The sequence below is a fragment of the Diuraphis noxia genome, unplaced genomic scaffold (genome assembly GCF_037042655.1).
Source record: "Diuraphis noxia isolate RWA-SAM2 unplaced genomic scaffold, SU_Dnox_SAM2 contig0013, whole genome shotgun sequence".
NCBI classification, from domain to species: Eukaryota; Metazoa; Arthropoda; class Insecta; order Hemiptera; family Aphididae; genus Diuraphis; species Diuraphis noxia.
Genome location: NW_028301723.1, coordinates 3,461 through 26,359, shown reverse-complemented (window position 1 = coordinate 26,359; position 22,899 = coordinate 3,461). Strand labels below are relative to the sequence as shown.

The 22,899-nt window shown below is 29.8% G+C and overlaps 2 protein-coding genes, 1 long non-coding RNA gene and 2 pseudogenes across 3 annotated transcripts in view; 4 read left to right on the top strand and 1 right to left on the bottom strand.

Annotated features, from left to right (window-relative positions):
* LOC149054008 (uncharacterized) overlaps positions 1-17,082 on the top strand; it is a 31,534-nt gene extending 14,452 nt beyond the window's left edge. The window contains exon 2 of the mRNA XM_089230704.1: positions 16,982-17,082. Coding sequence (XP_089086830.1) covers positions 16,982-17,082 — 101 coding nt within the window. The remainder of the gene's footprint in view (positions 1-16,981) is intronic.
* On the top strand, positions 655-5,304 carry LOC149054011 (uncharacterized). The gene is made up of 3 exons (XR_016192371.1): positions 655-979; positions 1,182-1,274; positions 4,796-5,304. It is a non-coding gene; the product is annotated as an uncharacterized LOC149054011 (long non-coding RNA).
* LOC149054010 (uncharacterized) lies at positions 5,666-8,418 on the bottom strand. Its single transcript, XM_089230731.1, has 3 exons — positions 6,965-8,418; positions 6,646-6,899; positions 5,666-6,571 (listed from the first exon to the last, which is right to left on the bottom strand). Exons 1-3 carry the CDS (start codon positions 7,847-7,849, stop codon positions 6,283-6,285), a joined length of 1,428 nt encoding a protein of 475 aa, XP_089086857.1. The 5' UTR covers positions 7,850-8,418; the 3' UTR covers positions 5,666-6,282.
* Positions 14,496-15,354, top strand: LOC149054009 (uncharacterized; annotated as a pseudogene).
* Positions 17,083-17,937: 855 nt separating the features above from the next.
* Positions 17,938-18,618, top strand: LOC149054007 (uncharacterized; annotated as a pseudogene).
* Positions 18,619-22,899: the final 4,281 nt, after the last annotated feature.

The following is a 22,899-nucleotide window of genomic DNA, read 5'->3' as shown; positions in this document are numbered from 1 at the left end:
ATTAGAGCGACCGTTTACAAAAAAAAAAAATATATATATATATATATATATGTATATGTATAACATAATATTAATATGAAAAAATAAACAAGGGCGTTGGCCGCAGATAAAAAACATAATAAGAAAAAATCAGTAATACGAAAGATATGAAATATGATAATAAACATATTAAATACAAGAAATTATGCAGCAAAGGGCCGACCAATAATTAAATAATATAATAGGAAACAAAGAGAATAAATATCTAGATAGTATAATAATATTAATAATTATACAATTAAAACATAACGGACGAAGTGGAGTGAAGGAGACGGGGAAAACGTAAATAGGACGGTGTCGTCAACCATATCGACGCGACGATAAGCAATTACCTTTCGGCGCGAACACCTACCATACTTTCTCGCGCCTTTACCTCATTAACCGTCTGTACGACTACACAACTATAGAGATTAGATATATGTCCCGAGTATTGTAGGTGATTACCAGACAAAAATTAGTGCATTAAGTAAAACAAAGTCTGTCTGTGTATTACCGTCTATGTGTCTTGTCGTGAATTTAAAGTGTTTACAAATATTTTACAAGCATTACAAGAATTAAATTATTTATTTTTCTTAAGCAAACACCGTAGTTAGTTTTTCTCCACTAGTACTGATATTGTGCTAATAAGTCACATAGATAAATATTAATTTCAAACGGTGATTTAAAGTACAATATATTTTACTATACTTCATTATCTATCTATTCGTTGAAGTCTAAAGTCTCGTTTCGCGAGTTCAACTAGTGTTCTTCAGTTTTAAACGTAATCATGTTTTCGTATAGTAATTAGTAATGTGATAAAACCTTTATATTGATTAAAATCCTACACAGACATGCAAAGTCGCACGATGTATCCAATACGATTTGTTGCAGTACCTACCTATATGCTCAGAAATATTCACACGAAAAGATAACCTCATCAGACATAGCAAGGAAAAACACCGTAAGTATTATTTTTTTACAATATCTACACAGTTGTATTAGATAAGATATATAAAATCAAGGCTATGTATATCATGTTTAATTATTACAATGAAACATATTATATACGTTGTACTATCTAAAAAAAAAAATATAATAAAAGTGTAAACATAGTGTATGGTTTTTTTCAAGTAGGTATACAATAATAATTATACTATTTCTAGAATCAAATATTGTAATCCAGAAACAACCAACCATAACCAAGCGAGAAATTTAAGATTTTTTTACGCCGGCTGAAAACATTTACGATTATAATGGTAAATATCTCGTTCATAACTGTACATTACCTAGGTACTTAAAATACTTAATAAAAATATAACAATAATTCATGTATAATTTTATCGATGATTTAATTAAAAATAAAAACGTTGCCTTATTTCGAAATTTTTTAAATAAAACTAAAATTTTTTAGTCATAAAACCATACCTAAACAAAATATAATCGTCTTAATGAAAACACATTTAAACATATGGAAAAATTGTATACATTTTTAATAAAAATAGGTAAGAATATCTGAAGTTGTAAAAAATCAAGGTAAAATATCATAATTTAAATACAAAACAAAAAAAATATTATAGTTATACACTTTAATAATATACATAAAACAGCATGTTAGTAAAATAAATTGTTAAATAATTATTATAAATTCATATTATTTAATTTATTATTCATTCATATTATCAAGTATAAACATTGATATTTTCGATAAATACATTTATCTATATACAAATATAATATAAAATAAAAATATCTTATTTTTCTATGAAAATATTTCCACATTTAATATTATTTCTAATAAAAACATAGATCTATATATTATCTAAAAGTCTTAATAACGGTATTTAAAAAATACACAATCCAGACAAGAACATAACTTAAAGATATATAAAACTTTATCTTCAGTTCATAAACCTATCTTCTCATATAAGTCATGTAATGTACGAGGCGTGTCCAGAAAGTAAGTGTACTGAGGCTCTCACGGCCATAGGGAATATTTTTTTACTATGTTGGCTACACTGCCATATAGCTTTACTCCTAACCTTTAAAACAAGACCAGAATAAGTTCAGTACGTTGAAAACTGTGGTCGCACGAATTTTTCTTGTTAAACATGTCGATCGAGTCTGCCGCCAAGTGCGAAATCCGCGCCGTTATCCGTTACCTTGTTGCGAAGGAAAAATCTCCACATGAGATTTTTAATGAGGTACGAACGGTTTATGGTGAAGGCCATATGAATCGTACCAGTGTATACAAGTGGTGTAGGGAGTTTAAAAACGGCCGTAAAAATGTACATGACGATCTGAGGAGTGGGAGACCGTCGATTTTGACTGACGACATTGTGAAAAAAGTCAAGAATGCGGTCCGTGACGATCGCAGATTGACTCTGGATGAACTTTCTGCAATGTTTCCGCAACTGTCAAGGTCTCTGCTCCACGAAACAATCACAGAAACACTTGGATTTCATAAACTGTGCGCAAGATGGGTCCCAAAACAGCTTACTGATCAACACATGTTGAATCGAGTCCAAGCCTCTAGAGAGTTTTTGGAACGCTATGAACTGGACGGTGATAATTTTCTCAAGTCTATTGTTACTGGAGATGAAACTTGGGTTGCACACTATACACCTGAAACCAAGAGACAGTCCGAACAGTGGCGTCACACCACTTCACCCTCAACCAAAAAGTTCAAAACCACCATTACAGCCAAAAAAATCATGGCATCAGTGTTTTGGGACCACAAAGGCATCATTTTGATTGAATATTTATCTCAGGGGGAGACCATCAACGCAGCAAGATATTGTGAGACCCTAAAAAAATTGAAGAGAGCTATTCAAAATAAAAGGAGAGGTCTGTTAACGAGCGGAGTCTGCCTGCTGCACGACAACGCCAGACCCCACACGGCCAATGTCACGAAGCAATTGTTGGACTCATTTGGATGGGATGTTTTGAACCACCCCCCGTATTCCCCCGACCTGGCGCCTTCAGATTACCATTTGTTCACTTCCCTGAAGAAGCACATGGGTGGAAAAAAATTTTCAGCTGACGAGGAAGTGAAGGGGGCGGTCGAAAAGTGGACAAAGGAGATGGCGGCAGAGTTCTACGAGGCAGGCATAAAAAAATTAATCTGCCGTCTCACAACCTGCATTGAAAGAAATGGTGACTATGTAGAAAAATAGCACACAAATATATTAATGTAACCACGTTATTTTTTTTTTTTAATAAATTTTTTTGAAGCCTACAAAAATTGAGTACACTTACTTTCTGGACACGCCTCGTATATTATAATTTCATGAAGTTTTATGAAACGTACTCAACTATATATAAAATATTCCAATGCATATAAACCACCTTATCGATATTCAAGCTATATAAAAACACTAATCTCTTTCATAACCCATTTACATTTTTTTTTTTATGAGCAATACAATAGTAAATTTTTTTCAGTTCAATCTCATAATGATCATAAGCGTCCATATCATACGGAAAATTCTAATAAATCGGTAAATGTTAAAAGTCACGCATGAACATCGTCAATACTCATGGTTTTGTAAAGAGCCTTAAGACAGACACATCGCTCTCAAATAAAATCTATTGTTACTACATGAAAAATACAGATAATTTGACCAACTACAGTAGTTTTCTAGAAATTTCAAAAAGAGACTTAATACATCTACGTAAACCACTATCGGCAAAACATCCAATCAAATGTAATTTAAAAGTATAATATAGTGATTTGTATCTAAAAATTTACGTGGTGCTGTTGGCTGACGTGTTCGAAAATTAAAGAGACATGTGCTTTTCTACATACAATTTAGACACTGTTTTCTACTATACGGCTTCGGGTTTTAGTTTTGACTGTATAAAATAATATAACATAATATAATATAATATAATATAATATAATATAATATAATATAGTATAATATAATACACCAAAGTCAAACTAGAATTGCTTTCTGATTATGACACCCACTTATTCATTGAAAAATCAATCCGCGGCGGCCTCACACCAGCAAGTATGAGGTACGCTAAAGCTAATAATGAGAAGAATATAGATTATGACTCTACAAAGTCCAAATCATGGATAGTTTATCAAGATTGTAACAACTTATACGGCTGGAAAATGTCGCAGTACATGCCGTACGGGGACTTTAATTGGGTTCAGCCGAAGTTAGACGGATTAGATCTTGATGCTTTGACACCGACCTCAGATATAGGCAGAGTGTACGAGGTAGACATATCATACCCTAATGAATTCCATGATTTACATAACGATCTCCCATTTTTCCCACCACTTCATTAAAAAAAAAAATTAATTATGTAATCTACTATCGCAACCTACAGCAAACCATAGCAAATGGATTAATTTGGAAAAAGTGCACAGAGTTCTCGAGTTTAGACAATCGGCTTGGCTTGCAAAATATATACGATTATTTACCGAAATGAGAAATAAAGCTGTCATGGAGTTTGAGAAAGAATTTTTCAAACTCTTAAACAATGCCATTCTTGGTAAGACCATGGAATCGTTGAGGAGACGTTTTAAGATGGAGCTAGTGTCTTGTCCAAAAAGACTACAAAAACTAATCAATAAACAAATATTCAAACATTGTATTAAGTACAACGAAAATCTAACTGCTGTTTCGATGGTTAATAAGATTATAATGTTTTGCAAGCCAATATATATATAGGTATCTATTACACACACACGCACAAATGTTGTATTATTTTTATTTTTATTAATTATTTCTAATTAATATTTATTTATTATTTTTTATTTTAGGTTTTGCAGTACTAGATGTAAGTTAAGTCGTTGATTTACGAGTATCATTATGGTACTATGAAGAGTCATTTCGGAGACAAAATCAACCTCATGTACCTATACAGATACAGGTAAATTATTATTTTTGTACACATTTTTCTATTACAAAAAATATAATAGATTATTTATGTTTATGGTTATTTGAATTTTTATTTTTAAATTCATTGATATATTATATTAAGACTGATGACTTTTATAAAGCTTTGAAGAACAAAGCGAACTTATTGGACCGTATGGATAGTTCAGATTTACCACAAGACCACCTATGCTATATAGCTGAACTAAAAAGATTCCTGGGTTGTTTTCCGATCGGAAGGACAACCAATTAATGAGTTTATAGCCCTACGAGCAATATCGTATGCTTACATTTTGAACAACAAGGAGAAAATTAAGGCAAAATGCGTTCGAGGGCATGTAGTTAAAAATCATATGACTTTCACAGAGATCATTTGGATTGCCTGTTCGCTGATGACGAAAAAGATAACTCTAAACTGTATAATAGGGAAAATGTATCCATCAGATCGTTCAATCATAAGATACGAACAATTAAATCCAAAAAACTATGCTTCAACCGATAAGATGATAAGCGGATAGTACAAACTAATAGAATACATACCTACACTCATGGGCATTTTAAATTCGATTGTAAATTGTATTTAAAAAAAAATTATATACATAAATATATTATATTTGTAAATGTTTAGGTTAAGATTTTTTAATTTGTGAAATATCTCTGTTGGCTATGTGCGTGTGCGTTAGCATTGACGCCAGCAGCCTAGACTCTTCCGACTGATACCAACAAGGAAAGCACTAAATACAAATTAATTAGGCTGGAACCCGATTGAGCACAGTTTACCTTTTTCATTACCCTATTGAGCATAGATACAATTAAACAATAGAAATCCAAAATATAACACGATTGAGCATAGAAATACGTACAACGTTGCCATTTCACACAGAAAAATAAAAATTTAAAAAAAAAATTGAAATTTTTACAGGAATTATTTTATAATAATGATCAAGCTATTAATTAGTGTATAAAAATATAAAATTAAATTATTTTACAAATATATACAATATACATAATTTATGTCCAATACAGATTAGTCTTAAAGTTAATAATAAAATAATAATTACATAATATAATAAACAATAGTTCATTTTTTTATAAATATATATAATATAATTCAAGTCCTATACGGATTAGTCTAAAAGTTAATTTACCTATTGATGTAATAAATTGAGTATAATTTTTTTTTAAATAAAAGTGTGTGTAAAAAAACGTTAATAATAAAATAATAAATAAAAGTTCATTTGTTCTATAAATATATATATATAATTCATCTCCTATACAAAAAAAAGTTAAAGTTAAAAGTCTTAAAGTTAATTTATATATTTAATTTGAATATTTTTATTATGCTATACAATATGTATTATGTGTCAACGTTTTAAAGTGGTATCCCTAAATACTTATTTCCCACTTTTAATAAATATTTTAGTAAATCTTTAGAACATTTATTTCTTAAATATTCATCGTAAGCCATTATAGTTGCATTAATTTTTTGCATTTCAATAAAACTCATACTTTTATAACTGTCGGTTTCAATTGACCGAATTTTTGTCATCGTTTCAGCTTGCGTTTCTTGTAAAACTATAATTACCAAGTGTATGTGTGGGTGAGACTTATAAAATTGTGAATTGTAAGTTCTATGAAAACTTTCAACAGCGTTTGTTGTTCTAAAAAAAAACATTTCATAGAAATTAAATTGACATTTTTTTTATATTTAATAATTAGACTTTGGATGATCTACCTTGGATCAAACATAGGTTCTTTAGCCCATATATTTGGGGGAAATGAAGATTCATCATCTATATAATTATTGAAAACATAATCGCTAAATTCTGAGCAGACTTCATCATTTGGGCAGACACTCATGAGTTCGACGAATGCATCGGCTACTTCATGACTAGGAAGAAAAGCTAATCCAAAAAAACTCTTAAGCCAATTTCCTAGTTCGTCGTTTTCTTTTTTATAGGCTATTCTGAGAATAGAATCGCTGTTTATCTATAATAATAATTAAGAATACAATTAATATATAATTTTTTGATTTGAAATTATTTTGTTCTTACTTTTCGCCACCATGATTGTCCTAAATGAAACCGACAAGCTATTAATTGTACATTTTCAAAAACTTCATACGCGGCTTGGTGGGCTGCCTTTTCAAAGTCAACGTGTAATTTTTTTAATATGAACTGACTTCCTGTATATTCTACACATACGTTTTGTAGGAATATCCACATTTTTTTATATGTATCTTTTGATTTTTTAAATAAAAAAAAATAAACCAATGGCAAATAATAGCCATTTTTATATCCATGAATAGAATATAGTTGTTCAAAATATTTGGGTGCATTATTAAATGTACCATCGGCGAAAAAATCAATACAATCATGCTTAATCATAAATTTTAGGTTGAAATCACAAGTAATACATACAAAACTATTGTCTTCGGGAATATGTATGAATGGTTGTCCACGAAACTTAAAATCATCTTGAGTTTTCATTAAATTCAACTGTAAAAAAACGTCTTCCGGTGACTTAGGCAATTTGGAAAGTACTTTTATTCGTCTATCGTACATAGCTTTACGAACCGTTTTTAAATCTTTATGAACAATTGAAGATTGTTCTAAATTATTTAAAAGTTCACTTCTGATCAACTTTAAAGGTTGAGTTGATAGTGACTCTTCAGCACGTCTTTTACAATTTTCACGTAATACTTGCCTTTCTAATTTATTAGGTGAATTTCCTACATGATTATGTTGTCCACTTGATTTAATAACGATATTTTTATCTGGCCCAGAATAAATCATAGCTGTACAATTATTTTTTGTGCACCGCCATTTTAATAACTCGCCTTTTTTAATTAATCCAATAAATCTGTACTTAAAAGCACCAACATTGGCTAATTCTTTTCCTCTCTCGGATAAAATAACTTTTATTTCACTAATGTCCATCGCGTTCTATGTATATAAAAAAAGTTATCTAAAACAAAACGGTGTAACGTACTAACGCGTAACGACGAACGACACTAACCACTAACGCCTGATAATATTGAGTCTAAGTTACTTATATTTTGCCATTTTGGCAATACAAAAGCCCACTTCTATATGACTATATTATATTATGTAGATAACAAATAATATCCAATCTTACAGTCGTACAGATAATCTTAATTGGCGTAATCGACAATGCATGAGTGTACCTATTTTGATTTTACGATTACGTCGATCCTAATTTCCTACACGACTCGTATATTATTTATCGATTAAACTCGTGCCGCTTTTCAAAATATGGGAAACCACGATTGAAAATAATCACCACGACTAGTAAAGCACACAGATTGACAAATATTTCCATTTCATAGTACTAGTATTTCAAAATACGCGTGTAGTCTAGCTGGTTGTAGTCGGACAAAAAAATTGGCAACGTTGCATTTATTTGACTGTGCTCAATCGGGTTGTTAAAAAATATGGACCGTGCTCAATCGGGTTTTTTCAAAATAGGGACTGTGCTCAATCGTGTTTCACCGATTAATTATACAATTGAGTTTATTACATACAGGAGAGCATATTATATTGATACAACTACAAGGGGAGTACAACAAAATCCAAACCACTCCGGAGCTGGACGAGGACTTCGCTGATCTGCTAGTTGTCTGATCTGACGGGGGCCGATCTGCCGGTGACGCTAAATTACTGGTTTGTCTGATCTGACGGGTGGCCGATCTGCCGGTGACACTGAACTGTAGTCTCTTCTAGCAAGTATGGCGCAAACGATTGGAATGGATAAAAAGAAACTGAAATATACAGTCATGCGTGTGAGACGCTTGTATATCAAGAAGACAGAAAACAACGTGGATCACGTATAACCACAATAAAGCCTTATATCAAAGGTACAGAACCGCCAGGAAAAGTGGCAAAAACGATAGTGATTAGAATTCAATAGGTGCGACGGAGCGTCGGCGGCCGAACATCAACGGCCATTTGGGCGGCCCAATCATATGACCGACAGCAGAATCAGTGTCGGCAACATCAGGTACTTAAATCCTGAAAATGGTGGCAATTCGAATGTGCGCCGTGCTCGAACAATCTCTGTAGATATTAAATTGTTTTTGTAATGAAGTCTTTTATCATAATAATTCAAATCTTTTTATTATATTATTATTATTATCGACATATTTTCTTTTCTCACATGTATGATTGTTTAGTATTTGCATTCAATTAACTTTGAATTAACCTACATTGTAAAGGTATGATGGAAAAATAAGAATATACTGTCATAGTGTCATGGTAGCATATATAATGCTAAATGCATGTGTTTAAATTTCAAAACCTTACTATGGAATTCTGAAATTCGTATTGTTTAATATCAGTAAAATATATAATATAATGTGTGTGTGTGTATATATATATTATATACATACACAATAGATGTACTAAGAATAAAAATACTGAGTTAATCGAATATAAGTTCTTTAGTATTAATCATTAGTCAAAATTATATTAAGAAAAACATAGGTACGTAGGTCAGAAATTTCACAATTTTAATAAATATATATAAAATTATCATAAATTTTATAAAAACATCTCTACGATTAACATTACTTTGACAAATTCGTATGAAAATATCTTAAATTCATTTAATAGCTATATGGCTATTAAAAACATAAACGGATAATATGGTTATTTATTAAATGTATTTATAGAATGTAAAGTTATCTGCTATATAACTGAAATAGTACACATATTATTATACTTTATAGTTCATTGGTGTTTATATTCACCCCATTATTCAGTATTGGCATTATTATAATAAATATATACCTCTATATTACCTAAATCATTGTTTTTATATGAAAAAATACTCAAATTTCATATTATTCCTAATGGTTTAGATGGGTAGGTACACTCATCTTAAGATTTTTATTAAATTATATACAAATGACGTAATTCAGGCAAGTGAATATATTAAACTTACATTAAGCATAAATTCACGTTTAAGTTTAATTATGAATCAAAGTAAAAATTTAATATTTTACATAAAATCAAAGCTTAGTTTGGGTTAGGTACTAACCTAGAAAAAAAATGAAATGCCATGGTAAAATCAACCTCATTTATACAGATACAGGTAAATTATTGTTATTATTTTTCAATATTTCTATTACAGACATTATATATAATTTTTATTAGATTCACTGATATATTATATTAAGACTAACGATTATGTAAAATATCATAATTGTGATATAAAACATCTATAATTCGCTTAACTTAGACAAATTTATATGAACATATCTTAAATCCATTAAAACATTTGCCATATTTAGCTATATTGCTATTAAATTACACATATAATTAGATTTTATTAAGTACATTGTAACGTCACAAGAATTTTGGGCCTCTTATAGTATACATACTTTTCCCTAAGCCTGTTATATTATTCCATGGGTTCCTCATTATTATTATAGAAGGCAAGCGTGCGATAATATTATAAACAACAAATAGCATTATTATGTAACATATTCCCACCCGATCTCCTCACATAGCAGTGTTGGTTCGCTCGACTTGCAGCCAGGCGGCGGTTAGGTATAATATCTTCCCGCAACAACAATACACTGACCTTCCCGGCTGCATCCTAATTCAATCCCCAGAACCTTTTTTCATACCAATTACGTCACAGTTAAAAAAAAGGTATATACTAATTCCGTCCTTAATCATTTTTATAATTTAGTTTTAATAATTTGAATAGTTATTGTTATTATATAAAATGCATTAAAAAAATTATATAAGTATTCATAATATTTACATTTTCATAAGTCAATCGTAATTATATATATAAAAAAAATTCTGTATAATACTAAATATAATAAATAGTTTATATAAATATGGATGTCATAAAATGCATTTAAAAAATATAAGTATAAGTCAAACTGTCATATTATTAATAGTCAAAAAGCATAAATATTTACAAATTTGTATTTGGATTGAATTTATAGGATATATTTGGTTTTACAAATTCCAATTGTGATATTTGACTGGAACTGTATTCATAATTTTTTTCTTTGGTTAATTTAGGTTTCCTTCGTTTTATAGTACTTCTTAGTTTGATGTAGGAATCTTGTCGAACGTATTTCAAAGCTTCTATAAATTGATAAATATTTGAGTGGGCATGATAAAACATTCCTGTTTTCGCCGCAACCGCTCCTGTTATGAGGTGGGCGTCTGCGACTTGCACCTAAATTGGAAGGCTGCTAAAGGATAGTGAACATATATGGTATACGATTGAAATATAAAACAATATCTTTATTTATAATACCTCTAAATATATATTAATTATGATAATATGAAACAACCTTTACTCACCAGTGATGGCCAATCTACTGGGTGGTAATACATAAAAATATGTATTATAAACTAATACAAATAATATAATATACTATACAAGGGAGACAATTGCTCTTACAAGAAGTAATACAAAACAAGGGAAACAGGATAACCTCCGGACTTCGGCCACTACCACTGAAACCACGAGGTACCGAACTGGAAGGATGACGAACTGTCTGGATACAACCAAAAAGAGGTGCGAACTGCACGTTGCGTGAAACGAAGATCTTCCGGCGATGAACGATGCGTATGACGAATATCACGCATTATAAAACATTACATATTAGTATTAAAGAACTTAAATTGCTGAACTGCAGAGAGCATACAATGCGTTTTGTGTTTACGAATGGTAACAAGTAACAACAGAACTATATGCACATACTAACGACGCCATCTGTACACACACACACACACATCCATATAGCGGGAGCCGGCCGCTGTCCAAGCTGGAACGGGGGAGAGTGGAAGTAGCGTCCTCGCCCAGTATGACCAACCTCACATATGCTGAGCTAGCAGGGCGTTCTTGCTTGGTTCACAAACAATTCGATTGAATTTAGAATGGAATGATTCACAGTTATTCGTGGTACGTAAAGTACTATGTGAAAATTCAGCCCATATACGAGGTGGAAAAGTAGATTCAGGTGAAATATAATTATCAACTAAGTAATCCAAAAATAAATCAACTTTTTCATCAACTGGTTTGATTTCCATCAGATCAAAAGCAAAAAAATCACTTACTTCATCTGGTGTTAAAAATAATAATAACACTTTTTTTTAGAACATATTAGCATCATATTATAAGCTTTTAAGAACCTAATAATCTGATCTTTAGTTATTATAAAAACTTAATTATTACAAATTTAGTTTTCTTACCAATTTTATATATGCTTTGCATTGTTTTTGAATACACTTCCATCGTTCAATATTGTTACTTAACTTTTTGTGAAAACAAAATTTAAATTCATTTTTAATAATTAAAATTGTAGTTTTTTCACTGTAGGTACCTACATATATTGTATATCATTCATTTTTAATATATATTAAATGGTACGGAGAGTGGAGACGCGCAAATAACGACTTAAAAGTTTATTTGGTTCAATAGCTGAAATAATATTACCTTTATTTCTAAATAATATGATATTGTTATTTATTCGATTTGACACGGGACGGAATTGGTATATCTTTAAACTGAATTTGTATATTTGGGACGGAACTCGGATGCAGCAACCTTCCCCACTCAACAACCAGGGCGGAACTCCGACGCCGGCGGCTAGCCATTCACATAGATATTAAACATATGGATACGGCATTCCTTTATACATTCTACATAACACTGTTTAGGCCAAGTTCAGAAACGAAGGTTCTCACTCGTACACATCTGTGTGACAAGGAAAGTAAAACTCTAGTGAGAGAGAGAAAACATAATAATATGTACATAATAATCAAGGTTTATAGATAATAAAGGTTGCCTCATAGTTACGTAAACAAAGCATTCCCCCCATCCCCCTGCAGCGTCTTATTACACATGACGTCATCCGTAGGAGAGTTTCGCGGGCGGCCGTGGTGTCGTATATTCATGCTTACGAACTTACGGCTATACTTGTTTGCTAATTAATGTGAATTTGTGATTTATACTTGTTTATTATTATGTTATTAGTGTACTTACCTATAATAGTATAATATCTTAATCATATATTAAAATATTTTCTATTTAAGATACTTCAAACCTGTAGTATTATACTATGATGTAATATGTATTCAAAGAATACTATTCATAATATACTTAATACAATAAATTTATAATTTAATTGTTGACTTATTATAAACAATTGTAATTATTACTAAATTATTATTACTTTAAATTCATTGTATATTTATAAATCATTATATTAATATAGGTAAACTAATTTTTAAAGTATTCAGTTTTCTCATGAATGAGAAATATATTCCAAATCATAATCAAAGTCAGAATCAATAATATTATTATTTATTAGCAATATATTATAATACATAATTTTACAAATAAAACTTATTTGATAGGTGCTTCTAAAACATTAATGTTTTAATACGCATATAATATAATAAACAGTTTATTAACATTACATTTTTTGTTTTTATACATATTTTGCAAGATAGTTTATACATTTAATTACATATTTTAGTAAATTTAAACAATGAAAAATAAAAAAATATTTTAATCATTATTATTCAGGTAGATTAGGACAGTGAAAATGAGGCAGTAGAAAGGTTATTAAAAAAAAAGAAAATGATTTTCAACTGAACTGTAATTGCACAAAAATATAAACCTATAAATAACCTATGAAATGTTTCAACCGACATGCAGCAAAATAAATAAATTAAGAAAATTAATGACTTGAATTGATTGTATAAGTATTAACTTATACATATTTCAGTCTCAATTTAAAACATTAATTTTCTTAATTTATTTATTTTGCTTAATTGAGCTTTTGCTTTTCTTTTTTTAGCTAGTGATACTGCATGTTGGTTGAAATATTTCATACGGATCAACAACCTTTGTTTGACATAAGACTGAATTACAGGTTTATATTTTTGTGTAAATGCAGTTCTGTTGAAAATCCTATCTGTTAGTCTTTTAACTACTCCTGATCCTTTAGGAATAAGTTGCTATGTCATTTTTTAAATAACCTTTCTACTCTAAAAAGGTTAGTTTTGAAGTTCTTAATGAGTGTTTTTTTGAATTTGTAGACATAATAAAATATATTCCACATCCATTACTTTAATATCAATAGTCATTCACTAAGTCCCGTCGCCAACGAATTGTCACACCTTTTTTTTTTCACGCAACCTCTAACCATGCAAACGTCTGCCGTTAAGTCTGCTGAATCTATCAAACATCACCATCCGAACCGAATATTTTTTTTTGGTTTCAACGTCTACCCCGTCAACATGATGGCCTAGGAGCCACGATGGGGCTCTGGGCGTCCCACTATCAACCATCTACGACGGTTTGCTAAAGCCATAACCGATGCAGATGAGCCGAGTCAACCACGTGCGTGTCGACAGCCAGAGGCCAGCCCATCCCAGCCATCGGTTAATCGCATTTGGACTACTACGGGAGGGCCCGAACCAAAACCGTTTTTATTATTTGATAATGAAAACAATACCAATCGAATAATTGTTTTTGCATCTCTAGAAGGGATGTTAGAGTTATCAAAATCGGTCAAATGGTGTATGGATGGAACATTTTTTACTTGTCCTAAAGAATTTTATCAAGTATACATAATTCATGCATGTATTAAAAACACATCGTTTCCGTGTGTTTATGCTTTATTACAAAGAAAAACTAAAGATATCTACGTTGAACTTTTATCAACACTTAGAAGTATGTTGTCTGAGTTGAAATTAAAAACTATAAGTATTGACTTTGAACAATCCATGATTCAAGCTATTGAATTAGAATTTGTCGACGTTAATATTCAATGTTGTTATTATCATCTTTCTCAAAGTATTTGGCGTAAAGTTCAAAACATAGGACTAGCTACAAAATATAAAGAAAATGAAAATGTTCGTCAAATAGTTGGCATGTTGAAAGGTTTAGCTTTATTGCCTCTGAAATATGTTAAGAAAGGTATGTAATATTATATATTATGTTAATAATATTATTACCATTACTTCTATTATAATTTATAATATATATTTTGTTGTATTTATTGGTTAGCTATGTCTGTGCTGTATGATTTATCAAATTACCTCAATGATCCAGATATTGATGAACTATTGTTGTACTTTGATAGAACATACTTCAATGGAACTTACAAGAGAACTAATACAAAATCAAATGGTATGTCATTATGGCGGTCTTCACCGATATTTCCACCTTATTTATGGAATGTACATAATGCTACAAAGAACAATACAGGTAGAACAAATAATTTAAGTGAAGGTTTCAATAATAAATTTAAAAGTTTGATAAGAACTCAGCATCCAAATATTTGGATGTTCATTGAAGCACTTCAGAGATCAAATTCACTAGCAAATATTAAATTATTAAATATTCAAACGGGTACAGTTTTTACAAAAAAAAAAGAATAAATATGAAAAAAGACTAAAAAATATGTGTTTAGGAATAACCAATGAATCAGAAATGAAGAATTTTTTACAAACTGTATCATTTTTATGTCGACATTTTTAGTTATTAATTATATTTTGTTTATACAATCTTTTTTTTATTTTTAAGTCGGATTTTTAGTTACTATTATTAATATATTATTTAATGTTTATACAATCCTTTTTTATTTTTATGTCGGATTTTTTGCCAGTTGTATTGTACTATATTATATTATTTAGACAATCTATTCAAAATTATATTTTTACTTAACTTTTTTAAATATTATTCATTATTTTTTTATTGAAATTAAGGTTAGAGACTTTTTAGTTAACGTACAGTTTTTACAAAAATAAAAAAAATAAATAAGAACAAAAGCTAAAAAATATGTGTTAAAGATAATAATTTTATATTCGAAGGTAAATAATAGAAAAAAATACGGGGGGAAAATGTCCGCATCCAAAAATTTATCGGGGGAAAATGTCCTACTACGCCGAAAACAGGCGGGGGGAAAATGTCTGGATACCAGTCCACACGTGGTGCGGCTGTTAGGTCACCGTTTTGAGTGTTCCCCTAACGGTGGGTGGTTTATGGTGACCTAAAAAATCCCATACTCTCACAACATTTATAAATATTATGTAAATACTATGACAATTATATGCTTACTTTTTCCTGTTAAATTCTAATAGGTACATAGCTATCTAAGTTCGAAATATAAGCAACGATACATTTCACCAATAAAATCAGTCTAATGCAAACAGATACATTTTTATTTTAAATTTATTTCATCATTCAGTTTCATTAATTGTTATATTATTCAATATTATAACCAAGTATGATTAATTTGATGATTATTTTATCTAATACAACTGTGTAGGTATTGCCAAAAAATTTTATATTATATTTGTATATAGATAAATGTATTTATCGAAAATATCAATGTTTATATTTGATAATATGAATGAATAAAAAAATAAATAATATAAATTGATTTCAATAAAATAAATAAAAATCAATAAAATCACAACAAGACACATAAGACGGTAATACACTGACAGACTTTGTTTTACTTAATGCACTAATTTTTGTCTGGTAATCACCTACAATACTCGGACATGTCTCAGATATGGTGTGTAGTCGTACAGACGGTTAATGAGTTAAAGGCGCGAGAAAGTATGGTAGGGATAAAATGGAATGTTTATACTATTGTATGACTTATGTGTTTGCTTAAAAAAAAAAAAATTAATTTTTATAATACTTGTAAAATATTTCCAAACACATTAAAAACACAACAAGACACATAGACGGTAATACACGGACAGACTTTGTTTAACATAATGCACTACTTTCAGTAAGAGCATAATATTATGCTCTATTTAATGTTTAAAAAATACTAACTGGCTTGAAAATCTGGTGATGTCAATTAAGTGTAATCCATCATAATCAGAAAAGTATATAGTTACCAAATAGTTTTACGAAAAAAAAAATAAATTTTAAACAATTTATTTACAAATAGAAGCACCCTGCCGTCACTCCGACAAAAGAAATGGAGAAGAAAAATTACCCATGCAATATCTGCGACAAATCGTTCTACCAAAGTGGACAATTGAAAATACATCGACGCACACACACTGGTGATAAACCGTACGCGTGCGATGTTTGTGACAAATTTTTCTGTGTAAACTCCAGACAAATTAAAAAAAAAAAATTCATATAGAATTGTTATTTTTAACGGAAATGGAAGTACGAGGGTATCAGCTATTGTTATAAAATGTAATATAAATTAATGATAATGCGTAAGTAAGAGCATAATATTATACTCTAATAATTGTTTAAAAAATACAGAATGATATTATGAAAACTGGTGATGGCAATTAAATCTAATCGATCATAAGCAAAAAAGTATATAGTTACCAAATAGTTTTACGAAAAATAAATAAATGTTAAATAAATTATTTACAAATAGAAGCAACCTGCCGTCACTCCGAAAAAAAAATGGAGAAGAAAAATTACCCATGCAATGTCTGTGACAAATCGTTCTACCAAAGTGGACAATTGAAAATACATAATACATCGACGCACACACACTGGCGAAAAACCGTATGCGTGCGATGTTTGTTACAAATCATTCAGCGTAAGTGGCCATTTGACAAAACATCGACGCACACACACTGGTGAAAAGCCGTACGCGTGCGATGTTTGTGACAAATCATTCAGCCAAAGTGGCTATTTAACGATACATCGACGCACACACACTGGTGATAAACCGTACGCGTGCGATGTGTGTGACAAATCATTCAGCGTAAGTGGCCATTTGACAAAACATCGATGCACACACACTGGTAAAAAACCGTTCGGGTGCGATGTTCAGTTGCAGTTCAGCCTTTGAACTAATAACACGTTATTCAGTGCCGTCTTGCTTATCAGTGCATTTATTTTATTTTACTGTATTTTATACAATCGTTGTAAAATTATTTATAAAAATCTTTATTTTTTCTCTAAAATGCAAAATGAAATTGTCTCCAATACAACTACCGAAAAACTTGATTCAATATTAAAATTAATTAACGATATGAAAATTACTCAAAATAAGTTAATTAACACAGTAAACTCAATCCGCGATGCAAAAAAAAAACAAGACAAGCAGTTCGGGGATATTGAGTGTAAGTTAGATAGTTTATCTAAGAATTTTGAAACTTTTCAACGAAAATAAATTATTGAAAAATAAAATTAGTAATATTGAGTGTAGATTATTTATCATTGAGGCAAAACTCTCCCATATTACTTCTGAAGAAGCGTATTCTGAAATTATTGATCGACAAGCTAGAAGTAGAAATATAATCTGTTTTAATGTACCTGAAAATCTTTCTCATTCTGCTACCAATGAAACTCAGTCTATTATTGAAATATTTCAACAAATGGGTACCCAGGAAATAATTCCAGCAAATATTCTTCGACTAGGAAAGGTCTCAAATCAGTGTCGTCCTATTAGAATTACATTACATTACATAACCAGCATGATGTTTTTACTGTGTTAAAAATCAAAAATAAATTACGTCACTGTGACAAATTTAAACTTATAAAATTTTCCACTGATCGCACACTACTTCAACGTAACTATTTCAAATCAATATTGGAAGAATTGAATAATAGGAAATCCGCTGGCGAATCTGATCTATTCATTAAATATGTTAATAATATTCCTACTGTGTCAAAAAACGTCAGGAATCATGTACAAATGCAAATAAGTTAACATTCTATTACCAAAATATTCGCGGTATAAACACCAAACTGGCTGTTTTTACTCGTAATGTTAAATTGTATGATTATGATGTTATTATCTTAACGGAAACTTGGCTACACAATGAAATTAATGATAACGAACTCAGTCTATTACCATACTATTCTATTTATCGATGTGATAGAGGAAGTCTCATCAACAATAATATAAATGTTTCAGCCAGAGGAGGTGGTGTTCTAATTGCGGTCAAAAGTAATTTTAATTCATACCGTGTCCTACTTCAAGATAATAAAATTGAACAATTATATATAAAATTATCAATAGGCTCATTAATATTATTAATTGGCACTCTGTATATACCACCTCAGTCAGATATTAATGTTTATAATTCACATACAGATACTGTTGATAATTTATTAAGTCAATATTGTAATGCTTAAATTATTCTACTAGGAGATTATATTCTTCCTGGTCACAATGGTCGGTGGTCAATAACCATATTATCCATTACTCACTTAAGTATACAAATTTAGAAACAAATTTTCTAGCAAATTTTTCATATCTCAATCTTCAACAATTCAATATAATAAAAAGTACAAATAAAAATAAAATAAACAATTATAAAGTTAATATAAAAATAACAATATAAGAATTCTATACTTGATTTAATTTTATCAAATTCAACCGATGTTTTAGTTTCATGTGAGACTAATACGTTATTACCAATCGATTATATGTATCACCCAGCTCTACTTATTACCTTCCCTATTAGTGAAAACTTTATTCCCTTACTATATAATGAATTTAAATATGATTTTTCTGTATATAATTTTAATGTTATTAAGTTACAAATTGCATCCATTGATTGGCAAATAGTTTCCAATGACCTATGTATAAATAGTGCTGTCTCTCGATTCTATAATATTATTTTTGAAATTATAGATAAAAATTGTACAAGAAAACAAGTATATATAAGTAAATACCCAGTTTGGTTTAGCTCTGTATTGAGGGACTTAATTTTTAAAAAGAAAATTTCTTACAAATTATATAAACAATCTCCTTCTCAAATTAATTATAATATTTTTTCTAATCTTCGAGCCCAATGTAAATTTCAGTCCAAGGTAGATTATAGTAAATATATATCAGATACACAAAACTCTTTATTGCCAAATCCTAAACAGTTTTGGAAATTTTTAATTAATAAACGCTCAAACGATTCACTACCTACATCGATGACTTATGAAAATCAGTCTATATGTGGTGGTGAAGAAATAGTTAGTAGTTTTGCACATTATTTTTCTAATGTCTATGTCAGTTCAAATACATTCACAACAGATTCTTTCACATTTCCCTCGGCTTTAATCTCTGATTTAAACTTATTTTCTGTAGTCATAAATATAACTGATATTTTAAATGAACTTGATACAATTTCTTATAAATCTAATCCGGGCCCGGATATGATTCCTAGTATTTTCTTTTCAAACTGCAAATTCATTTTAACTATTCCATTATTGTATTTATGTAACCTATCTCTGTCTACTGGTACTTTTCCAACCGTTTAGAAAACAAGTTTAGTCACACCAATATCTAAGGGTGGTGATATAACTAGTGTAACAAATTATCGTCCAATCAGTCTACTTTCAATAATTCCAAAAATCTTTGAATCAATTATATCAAAAAAAATTACTCATTTGCTTTCTCAATTAGTATGTGAAGACCAACATGGTTTTTTAAGTGGTAAATCAACAACTACAAATCATTTAATCTTTCATAAATTTATATTAGAGTATTAGACGCCTTTGCTTCTAGATCCCAAGTCGACGTCATTTATACAGACTTTTCTAAAGCATTTGATAAGGTAAACCATTCAATTCTCATAATCTAAACTTCATAATATGGGTATTCAGGACCCATTTCATCCTATATATCAAACAGGAAACAAATTATAAGGTATAAAAATTACAAATCTAATCTTTTTGTTGTAACATCTGGTGTACCTCAGGGCTCTCACTTAGCTCCTTTATTATTCCTTTTATTTGTTAATGATTTAAATTTTTTACATTCAAGAAAACTTCTTTTTGCCGATGACTTGAAAATATTTCGACAAATAAATTCTCACAACGATGCAATTTTATTACAAAATTTTTTGAATATATTGTTGGATTGATGTTCTATTAATAAACTACCATTGAATATTGATAAATGTAAAATTATATCTTTTACTGGCAAACGTGGAGTTGGTTCCCGGGTCAATTAAATGTGTACGAATTGGTTCCCGAAAAAAAAACTTTCCAGTATATAACTGTTCGAATTGGTTCCCGAATAAAATTACTTATCTACTATAGATACTACTATAGATACGTATATGTACAATAGATAAACTTGATAATATTTTATTAGGTTTTACGATGTCTGGGAAAGTTTATAAATATAATTTTATATCTAATAAATTGATTATGTTTCATCGGTCTTGTGACAACTAACTTAGTGCGTGTTAAAATGGAAGTGATGTTAAGTGAAAAAAATAAAAACTCTTCGTTATTAATGGTTTCAAATATGGATTCCAAAAAGAACTATCAGGAAATATGGAACGTTGGACTTGTACAAAAAGAAAATGTAAATCTTTTTAAAAATAAATAATTTAAATAATATTGAGGAATGTAACCTCGAACACAATCATGAGAAAGACAGTGAAAACATATTAGACAGACAAGCATTAAGCAATAACTTAAAAAGAAAAGCTCAGGAAAATCTTGAACGTCCAACAAAATTAATTTGCCAAGAATTACTAGTCAATGGTGATATTGAACAGCTCACGGCACATGACGTTTTTAGAGTAAGACAAAATATTCACGCCAGTCGATCAAGTATTCAAGTAAGTTACCTAAATTACCTAAGACATTAATAGAATTACATGAAGCATTAGATAATTATAATATAACAACAAATCGTGGAGAAAATTTTAAATTTATTAATGATTGTGAAACAAATACTGTAATTTTTACTTGTTCGCATAATTTAGAGATACTCAGCAAAATGAAAATAGTGTTTGTTGATGGAACTTTTAAAAGTTGCCCAAAATTATTTTACCAGCTTTTTACCATTCATGGTGTAAAATATAACAATTATTTTCCCTTAGTTTTTTTCCTATTGCCCAACAAGAACAGTACTACTTACATACAAGCATTTCGATTTATAGAACATCACATGAGGCCTCAAATTATTTTTGCTGATTTTGAAAAGGCTATTCACGTAGCAGTATCTGAAGTTTGGCCACAATCTAAATTAAGAGGATGTAGATTCCACTTAGGACAAGCGTGGTGGAGAAAAATTCAATCTCTAGGACTCTCAGATGAATTCAAAAATAAAGATTCAGAGATTGGGCAAATATTGAAATACTTTTTCGGATTACCTTTATTGCCACCTGATATAGTACAAAACGTTTATGTTGAGTTGATGGCTATAAAACCAGTACATGAAAAACTTGATACATTTTTTGATTATGTACTTGAAAATTATATTGAAAATGATAGTGATTTTTTACCAAACATTTGGGCAGATTTTTCAGCCACTTCAGAACGAACAACAAACTGTTGCGAATCGTTTCATGGAAAACTGAATTCTAGATTTTATTCCGCCCACCCAAATATTTTTTTATTGATTGAACAATTAAAAGCGGTGCAATGTGAAACATATATAAAGCAAAGAAGCTCACTTAAATTAAAGTAAAAAAAAATTGCTGAAAAAGAAAAGTTTATCGATGAAAATATTAAAAAATTGAGAGAGGGCCAAATTTCGAACCTACAGTTTGTTAAAAATGTGTGTTGTAAATTCATACCACACTAATTTTTTTTCAAATATTATTTACCTATTAATACTTATTATTAAATTATAATTACTTATTTATTACAAGCACAATTATTATTATTGACAAATACGTATATAGCGTATATTATGTATATATTAATATATTATACTAAGCAACATTTTTAACCATACCTAGGTATTCCAGATAGCGTTTGAACTATTCGAACTTATTTGAATTCTAGACAGTCCTAAGTCTGAATAAATGGGAAGGAAATTGTTGCTTGTTGAATATATCATAATAATTTTAAAAGTTAATTTAACAAGATTGTATTATCATGAAAGCTTGCGGGAACCAATTCGTATGTTTACCTGTAGACAATCCGGGAACCAACTCGTATGTTACCTGTAGACAACCCGGGAACCAATTCGACAATTGGGAACCAATTCGTAGTCGTCCCTTTTACTAGATCTCGGGATCCATTTATA